At 41.7% G+C, this 10,228-nt stretch overlaps 1 protein-coding gene across 1 annotated transcript; it reads right to left on the bottom strand.

The window, feature by feature from the left end:
* Window positions 1-1,253: 1,253 nt before the first annotated feature.
* Window positions 1,254-3,044, bottom strand: LOC143552748 (vacuolar-processing enzyme-like). Its single transcript, XM_077042893.1, has 7 exons — window positions 2,880-3,044; window positions 2,646-2,802; window positions 2,481-2,566; window positions 2,210-2,409; window positions 2,079-2,127; window positions 1,581-1,997; window positions 1,254-1,506 (listed from the first exon to the last, which is right to left on the bottom strand). Exons 1-7 carry the CDS (start codon window positions 2,973-2,975, stop codon window positions 1,324-1,326), a joined length of 1,188 nt encoding a protein of 395 aa, XP_076899008.1. The 5' UTR covers window positions 2,976-3,044; the 3' UTR covers window positions 1,254-1,323.
* Window positions 3,045-10,228: the final 7,184 nt, after the last annotated feature.

Below are 10,228 nucleotides of genomic sequence, written 5' to 3'. Positions count from 1 at the left end.
TCTGAATAATGAGAAATGTTTTGATACTTGAGAAACGGGAGATGATCTTTATAATTTGATAATAGTTAATATATCCGTGAGAGAAATTGATTGATGGCAAGTTGGAAAGAGATATATGAAAGAGTTGAATGTGGATTAGGGTTTCTTAACAATAGGGTTTAAATAAGAGGAATTAAGTGAGTTGACAATTAGTAATTGGAAGGTGGTGACATGGCATCTAGTTGGCATCTAGGTGGATACCCTAGAATGGTGCCATTTGGGCAGTTTATGTTGCTTTAATATATTAGTAAGACGATGATATGGAAATAAAATCAACTTCCTAGTAGTAAAAGTGCTAAGAACCCTAATCGAATCACAAACACTAAAATTATATATAATAGATTTAGGAGTATGATTTAGTTCGTTCATTTTTGCAGCCAAAGACATTGCAAAGAACTTTGTTGACGACCATGGTTTGAATCATTTTGTTTTTATATCATAGAGTATTTATTTTTATGGAAATTTCAAACCGACCCCTACCCTACCGTTCATAACCATTTTGAATATCGGTTTGGGTTCGGTTTTGTAATCCGCTTCGATTTTGTAACCAATTATATCGTGCAGTGCACCGCCACAACCATCGGGTTTTTGAGGATTCTAATTTACTCACATTATATTTGGCACCAACCTTCGTGTTTTTGTGGCCCAACAAACCTCCACCTACATATTTTTTGTATTGCTTTACACAAACCAGACTCAACTTTTCTTTTTGTTATATAGTGGCCGATATTCTTACAAGTTCTTTGGTGATCTACCCCACTACATTAATTAAAAGATAATTTTGATGAGTAATATAAGTTAAATTAAATACGATATTTTAATTTTTAAAAATGCACAGGAAATCAATGAATTAATATTGTTGCATAACTCATGGATTAATTTTTAAAAACCTATAACTTAACAAAAAAAAGTTGTTTTAACCATCTACCCATATTAATGCCACCTTTAAATCCGCACATGTTTGACTCGTTATTTGACCTGCCCATTTTAGTTTTTCGCTTATAAATGATTGAAAATGTTTATGTGAATTACGCCCTTAATTCTATGTACTAACCATTTATATAATCCAAACACACAAGAACAAAGCATCACTCACAGTTAACATAATAGCTAGACAGATGTTTCATTGTTATATATACAAGTAAGCAACCATTCGAGGCCGGTTTTCTACCCAAAGCATACTAGGGAGAAACGGAATGTTAAAAGTAAAGAAGAATGACCAGCAAACCAGTTTGAACATAATATGGGTGTATAGTTGATTAGTTTCCCATGTAATCCAAATCATTATGCACTGAAACCACTGTTAATCGAGCTCCATGAATTAGACGGAAAGGCGGGACACGCCTGTGATGACGCTTCCATCATCAGCTCCTTGGTGATCCCAGCATTGCAGAAGTTAGCTATCGACCGCATGTGTTTCATACCGTATTGTGATAGGGATCCACAATGCGTCTCAAACGTCCTCACCTGTAAAAATAATTTAAGAAGCATTTTAGATATTTGACTGAAAAGTCAATTCATGATTTTATAACAAGACTTACAAATGTTTTAAGGCAATCCCAGTCATCAACTAAAGGTTGACCCGCAGGTCTGACCTCACTCATCACCTCGGGACCCTTTTCAATTCCAAACAAAACCTTCCCAACGAGTTTTATGCTACTGTCAACATGCATCCTGTGGGCCATTGCTTCTGCAAACTGTTTTCTAGATTCAATCTTTCTGTCAGAACCTTCAGGAGCCTTTTGATACTTATGCCAGAAATGCAACAGATCAGCATCACGTTGGTTGACCGCATTTGAAGATGAACGCAGCGAGTTACTATTAATATAAGTGAAGTTTTTATTTGCAGGATTTGTACCCAAATACAAATACAGTTCATCCTTGCTAAGCTGCAAGTCCCCATATTGCATTACGTGGGACCCGTAATTACCATTTCCATTTGATGTTCTTTCCTTAACCTGTAAATATTCATAATAAGTTGTAGAATGAAAGTGAAATTATATAACTAATCACATTCATCATATTATCTTAGCTCTTACCTGATGATATTGTTGCTGGATTGTCTCTGTTTGCAGGTTGTGTACCTCACTGTCGGCATCAAAAAGGAATTATTATAACTACATAAGAATCACTAAAAAAACTCAACTCGTATTATATTGGTCAGACGTACCTGTCTTCCATCCATGAGACACTGTACAAGTCACCCAAGCACGTGTCATATTCTTGAGGAGGACTCGGATGTTCTCCAGGACAGTAAGTACCCCAACTGTTCTCATCGGGGCCGGATGCTGTGGTTGCATAGATATTCAAACCTTGTGGAAGAAGACCCTCGAAAATACTTCCGGATTCACATGCTTCAAGGTAAAATACCTAAAAGAATACACATTATTCATTTATTCCAACAAAGTTGCTATATAATAACAAAGCAAAAGATATATTACCAAGCTTTTGTATGTTCCAGATGCGTGTTTTTTCTTCAAAACATCAATCAGATCCTTTGCATACAAGTAAGGACTTGTTGGCATCCCTGAGAATATGAAAACATTTTCTTGTAAAACCGTTAACTAATCAGATAATAATAGTTCTAGGGAGGGCGAAGAGCTTACCGAGAACACCTGGACTGCCATGATCAGAATAAAATATAAAGATGTGATCATTGGGCCCGCTGTTTACAACCTTTCCACTGCCGCCTTTAACTGCAGTTTTATTTCCGAGTAAAACTGCAAAAAAGTTGTCAACGGTGACATCTTTCCCAGTGTAATCCTGTGAATAGATAAAATGTAATAATGAGAATCAAACATAATTCACATATGTGGAAACGAGCGAGTCCAAATGTTGACCTTTGGTACTCCATGGTATACATCATCACCATTTGGGCTGTTAATAATGATTCCAAGCCTCGGATTTTCTTCATTGTTTGCAAGGTCATCGTACATGAAAACCACAATGTTTTCATCCTTGATGCCACCGTTTTTCAAGATTTGATATGCATGACATACATCGGACTGCAGCAGAAAATGAGTTTGTTTTAATAAATGAACAAACAAGGAACCTAGAAACAAGAGTTGCTTTCAGCTATAGATCATTTACTAAACATATTAATCAAACTCCTTGGTAGCACAACTTAATATCATATATACAGAACTCATCGATTATAAACAGAAAAGTACAACCACTAAGCATATAAACATGTTATTCCTCCATTGTTATTCAACAAAACTGTTCCTTTGATTACTTATTATATTGGATTCATATAATATATAGACCAAGTGCAGTGGCGATGTGGGAGGACGCCAATCCCTTCCACATCATCACCATATTCTCGTTAAACCAATACAGATGAGCTTGGCAACGGTACCAAAAATACTGATACCAAAAATCGCCAAAAATGGATACCAGTGGTACTTGTACCGAAAATGCTTGGTAACGTACGTGACGGTACCGAAGGACAAAAAATGAGTAAAATAACTTACTGTACCGATCCTGGAACCTCAAAAAGCGGGTACTGAATCGGTACCGAAAGTGCCCAGTACCATTTGCTCATCCCTAGGTGCAAACCTATTAACGGCCGAAGGGCAAGAACTATGGGGCCAAGGGTTTTTCAACCAAGCAAACTATTCCCTCACATTTTTATAAAAAAAATTTACTGTTAAACTGCTACACGTTTTTGAGTAAAAATTTAGCGAACTTTTTTCACTTTTTTGTTAAACCACTACACAGTTTTAGCGTTTACTAGAATCGAGCCTACGCTCGGTTCATCTCTATATATTATATTTCAGTTTATTAAAAAACTACAATCCAAAAGTCTTTTCGTAATCTTACATGCGGCTACGATCTAAAACCGGAAGATCACGACAAGCAGCATATGCAATTATAGAAATACATTCAATATCACTAATTAAAACTAGATAGAAAAGAAAAGAAAATCAAACAGCATGATCACTTTGATCAAAATAAGCCAAAATCGAGTGAGATAGATAATACTTTGTTTTAAAAAAATAAGAATTATGTGAAAGGATAGGAATATGAAGTATAATAAGTGTATAAGGAAGGACCTGACCTGATGCCTGTATGAAGAGGTAGGTCCCAGCAGAGCCCAGTTGGACCCGCAAGACTCACCTTGAAGAGGGACGTCTGCGCAAAGACCAACTGGTTCCGCAGGACCCACCATGCTCAGAGAGATGAAGACCTTACTATTACGCGCAGTACGACCAGCTGTTCCCGCAGGAAAAGCCTCCCAGTGGTAAAGTACCCCGCCTGTTCCCGCAGCTGCGGATACAAGCCATGAGGGAAGGCTACCCGCACTAATAGTAAGGCTACACGCACAAGGCACTAACTCTCAATAATTCAGTAATGTCACCTGAAGAAGGAATGAGCAAGGCGGGAATACTCCCGCCCAAATGAGCCAGTCCATACGCTTCTGGAAGATCTTTTGTACTATACCTGCCAAGGTATGGACAAAATAGACAAGATCTGACCAAAGCAGCCCATGAACCAATCACAGGGTGACAGCTCACCGACAATAGTACGAGGAGGAGCACGCTCTAGTACAAAATGTCACTATCAGCCGCTGCCTACTCACCAACCCTCATCGTGGCATGTACATAGCCTGCAGTTGGTGGAAAAGGAATAGTACACAGCCGGCCATGTCACTATCAGCCGCTGCCTACCCACCAACCACCAGCATGGCACGTACGTAGCCCACAGTTGGTAGAAAAGGAATATTATACAGCTGGCTGTACCTGCTTGGAAACCTACCTTCGGCTATAAATACTCCAACACCTTGGAACGGTATCATCATCATATACTCTCATATATCATCTGATACTATCTTATCTAGCTATTTCTCTTAATATACACTTATATTCAGAGCAATCTAGTCTGATTCTCACGCCGGAGGGTGGTCACAAGAAGGTACCCCCCCTTCTCAGTGACGAGCTCACGGTGTCTGTTTTGCAGGTCATCAGAAGAATAACCATCTTTGCCGGACCTAACCCTCGTGGGAAACATCTACTTAACCCTAAGATTATCCGTAATCTGCCGGGGGTAACCTAGTGTTTCTTCATTGGCGCCATCCGTGCATAAAAGCTAGAACTAATTTTCTCAGTTTTTTCAAAACCTCTGGAAAGATGGTTAAGGTTACTCCGATGCCAAGGCCAACGAGTGACCAAGAAACTCCGGTAACCACAACCCCAGCTACTGGGGGGAACACCGGTGAGTACACAATTTTTACGAACACTACCCCGGTTACCCAAGCCGGGGCAAGTGCAGTAAACAATCCTTCACTAGGATTCACCAATACCCAGTTGGAAAGACAACAGACGAGGCTCCCCGCCAAACACTTGATCAAGTTAAAGCGTGAGCGGAAGCACGTCAGAAGGAATTCCAAGCTGAGTTGGATGAACGCTTACGTTCACTCCAACAGGCTGACGAATTCGGAAGCACTCGACAACAGCTCAACATGACTAATGAGTGCGAGTATGATGAAGATTGGGAAGAATCTGACAGTGACGCAAACCCGCGCCATAAGGCGAAAGGGAAGCGTAAACAAGCAGATTTCCACAGAAGAAATTTTGGAGAAACCTTTAAACCAAAAAACGCGGGTGGAAACCCACGTGACTTCTCTAAAACCTTCAGACCAACTGTTGCAAATGCGGGAACGTCCAAATTTGCAAGGGACATTGCGGAAGCAATTGCCCCGAAAAGTGCCAAACAAATGTCCAACATAGGCACATATGATGGTATATCTGACCCAGACGATCATTTGAACAGATTCATAGCAGGGGCAACCGTCAGCAATTGGACGGAACCCACGTGGTGTTATATGTTCCAAATGACGCTTGTTGGGGCAGCCAGAGCGTGGTTTGACCGTCTACCGGTCCACCACATCTACGATTGGGCAGACTTCCAGCAGAAGTTCAGCCAACACTTCAGTCAACAAAGAAAGTATACCGAAGAGCAATGGACGATCATCAACTGCATCCGAGAGGAAGATGAGTCTTTACTAAACTTCATCACGCGCTTCAATTCAAAGAAGCTAAGTCTGGGCACTATTAGCGAAGATCTTGTTCGCGCTGCTTTCATCCAGGGCGCGGAAGACCCAGAGCTCATCCGCACCTTAACGGGTAAAGATGGCATGCCATCCACGTGGGATGCCATCATGACAGCAACTAAACGCTTCGCGGAAACGGAAAAGCAACTGGGTAGAGATCTTCCCCAGAGCACAAACCTCTACACTCAAAAAACAAGAGAAAACAACGTCCTTACTGCCCGACAAAACAAATAGAGGAAGCTTGGTATTTGGCAGTCAAGGGTAAACTTTGACACCTCATCCGGCTCGCACCCTTGGTTAGGCGGAAGGGATAACATGCAGTCGTCGAACCGGAACTCCAGATGGACGCCACTCACCAAAAGCGTCACCGAAATATTTGCCACCGAGAGGCTCTCATGGCCAAAGGCTCCAATAATCCGACAGCGTCACAACGCTGATCAGAGCAAATCCTGTGACTTCCACAGGACAAAAGGCCACACCACGGAGGAATGCGTATCCTTGAAGGACGTTGTCGAAGCATTCGTCAGAAATGGGAAACTCACTCACCTCGTGGCGTAATGGACGCTAAGCAGGCTAATGCGTGTAGAACCCCAGTTGGGGAAAACACGGATGAAACTGCAGCTTCAATGTTGGAGACTACATACTGCGTAAACAACGAGATTCCGAACCAGGTGCATATCGGCTCGAAAGGCTCGATGACACCCCCATCCCAAGAACATGGAAGGGAGCTCAATTACACAGGCTGCATGTAGATCAATTCCAAACTTGTAAAGAAAAGACCTAGAGCCACTTCTAATGGAAATGATTCTCCTTATCACATTGACGCTGATGGTCTTACATTTATACTTATGATCTGACCACACTGATATGCCGGTATTCACCGCATAAATAAGTGGGGAAGTAAGTCGTTGCGTGTGGAAGGCGGCAAAACCCGCATAAACACAAAAAACGGCAAAAATTTCTAAGGAAAAGATGAGGAAAACCTTCACGCAGGTCAGTTATAGGTGAAGTTTGGTCATCCCACTAAATGAAAGTGACGGTCCTACCCGCACAATCATGATAGAGGAAACTGAACATTAACCTATTGACAACCGCGCGTCGAAAGGTTAACTTATTCAAAACACTTAGAAAATTTCTAAAAAGATGAGGAAAACCTTCACGCAGGTCAGTTATAGGTGAAGTTTGGTCATCCCACTAAATGAAAGTGACGGTCCTACCCGCACAATCATGATAGAGGAAACTGAATATTAACCTATTGACAACCGCGCGTCGAAAGGTTAACTTATTCAAAACACTTAGAAAATTTCTAAAAAGATGAGGAAAACCTTCACGCAGGTCAGTTATAGGTGAAGTTTGGTCATCCCACTAAATGAAAGTGACGGTCCTACCCGCACAATCATGATAGAGGAAACTGAACATTAACCTATTGACAACCGCGCGTCGAAAGGTTAACTTATTCAAAACACTTAGAAGATTTCTAAAAAGATGAGGAAAACCTTCACGCAGATCAGTTATAGGTGAAGTTTGGTCATCCCACTAAATGAAAGTGACGGTCCTACCCGCACAATCATGATAGAGGAAACTGAACATTAACCAATTGACACCGCGCATCGAAAGGCTAACTTATTTAAAACACTTAGAAAATTTCTAAGGAAAAGATGAGGAAAACCTTCACGCAGGTCAGATATAGGTAAAGTTTAGCCATCCTACTAAGTGAAAGTGACGGTCTTACCCGCACAATCACGAAAGAGGAAGCAAAACTTTAACCTATCATCTGCCACGTTGAAAGGTTAACTTATACAAACTAAAGAAATTGCTAAGTTAACTAAAATATGCGTGAAACAAAGATTCAAAAATAAGAGGGAATATACCCCCTTACCTTGGTAACCAAGAAACCGTAAGACAAGTGCGGGTACAGTGTCAAGGCGAAACCCTTCACATACTTAGCACCTACAGGGAATTGAAGCCAAGAATACCTTGGAAACCAAGAAACCGTAAGACAAGTGCGGGTACAGTGTCAAGGCGAAACCCTTCACATACTTAGCACCTGCAGGGAATTGAAGCCAAGAATACCTTGGAAATCAAGAAACTATAAGACGAGTGCGGGTACAGTGTCAAGGCGAAACCCTTCACATACTTAGCACTTGCAGGGAATTGAAACCAAGAAGGATCTTCTGGGCCATGCTTGTGGAAAGGGAAATAACATCCCCGCATAGCCGGAACGTTGAGAACTAGATTGTTTGAAGCTCCAAGATGGAATTGGTTGTTTAACATAATTGATCACTATGTCTAAAACTACCAAAACCTCGTGGAGAATCTACACAAGTGAAACTCAACGCTCCTGACTTGAGAGGAGGTTACACACCTACCCGCATCATACCCAAAGATCAAGCAGAAAAGTCGAGAATTTCTGCACGTGACATTAGGAAAACCGCGAGAAGAATCCCCACGGAAAACCTTAAAACTAAAAACCCTTTTCAAAACCCCTTGCTGAAGTCCAAAAGTTCACCTCACTTATTAACAATTCATGATAAGAACAATGGACTGGGGGGACTTGAAGAGGTAGGTCCCAGCAGAGCCCAGTTGGACCCGCAAGACTCACCTTGAAGAGGGACGTCTGCGCAAAGACCAACTGGTTCCGCAGGACCAACCATGCTCAGAGAGATGAAGACCTTACGCGCAGTACGACCAGCTGTTCACGCAGGAAAAGCCTCCCAGTGGTAAAGTACCCCGCCTGTTCCCGCAGCTGCGGATACAAGCCATGAGGGAAGGCTACCCGCACTAATAGTAAGGCTACACGCACAAGGCACTAACTCTCAATAATTCAGTAATGTCACCTGAAGAAGGAATGAGCAAGGCGGGAATACTCCCGCCCAAATGAGCCAAGTCCATACGCTTCTGGAAGATCTTTTGTACTATACCTGCCAAGGTATGGACAAAATAGACAAGATCTGACCAAAGCAGCCCATGAACCAATCACAGGGTGACAGCTCACCGACAATAGTACGAGGAGGAGCACGCTCTAGTACAAAATGTCACTATCAGCCGCTGCCTACTCACCAACCCTCATCGTGGCATGTACATAGCCTGCAGTTGGTGGAAAAGGAATAGTACACAGCCGGCCATGTCACTATCAGCCGCTGCCTACCCACCAACCACCAGCATGGCACGTACGTAGCCCACAGTTGGTAGAAAAGGAATATTATACAGCTGGCTGTACCTGCTTGGAAACCTACCTTCGGCTATAAATACTGCAACACCTTGGAACGGTATCATCATCATATACTCTCATATATCATCTGATACTATCTTATCTAGCTATTTCTCTTAATATACACTTATATTCAGAGCAATCTAGTCTGATTCTCACGCCGGAGGGTGGTCACAAGAAGGTACCCCCCCTTCTCAGTGACGAGCTCACGGTGTCTGTTTTGCAGGTCATCAGAAGAATAACCATCTTTGCCGGACCTAACCCTCGTGGGAAACATCTACTTAACCCTAAGATTATCCGTAATCTGCCGGGGTAACCTAGTGTTTCTTCACTGTAATTCCAGTAACCGTTGGATCTGACAAGTAAGACGGCCCATCGGGTACCATCGGAGTCAAGTCTCTCAGACGGTAGCCTCAGGAAATCGTTGACCGACAGGCGAGCATGAGCGACTGTGAGAAAGAGAAAGAGGATTGCGTACAGATTCATCTTCTTCTTGGGTGGCAGGCAGGAGAAGTGTTGTTGAAGTAGTTGGATTCCTCCTTTTCAATTTATAGCCTTATCTTTCTTCCTTATAAAGCTTCCTACTTCATAACCTTTTATATTAATATGTTTATATATTATTTTGATTTCAATGATATACAAATGTATTTTTTTAAAACGATTACTTTCTTACATTTAGGCTATCGCGCTCTCTAAGCTTCAAGAGCTCTGAAGCCCCCACTCTAATCAGACTACGTTGTTTTAACCGGACTCATGCTAGCTTTAGAGTTTGACTTGAGCGTTCCTTGAGAAACCATACTGCTAGACTGCCACTTTATATGTATTTGAATTTCAATATTTTTATATCAAATATTTATAATTCACACAATAACTTTTTGATCAAAGTCAATTTAGGGATAAATAAAGTGGTGGGTTACATCCGGTAC

Source organism: Bidens hawaiensis, unplaced genomic scaffold, assembly GCF_021521415.1.
Source record: "Bidens hawaiensis isolate Kalapana, Puna unplaced genomic scaffold, B.hawaiensis_p1.1 tig00017033_1, whole genome shotgun sequence".
NCBI lineage: Eukaryota > Viridiplantae > Streptophyta > Magnoliopsida > Asterales > Asteraceae > Bidens > Bidens hawaiensis.
Note: the sequence above shows the minus strand (reverse complement) of the source record. Positions and strands in the feature narration are given on the sequence as shown.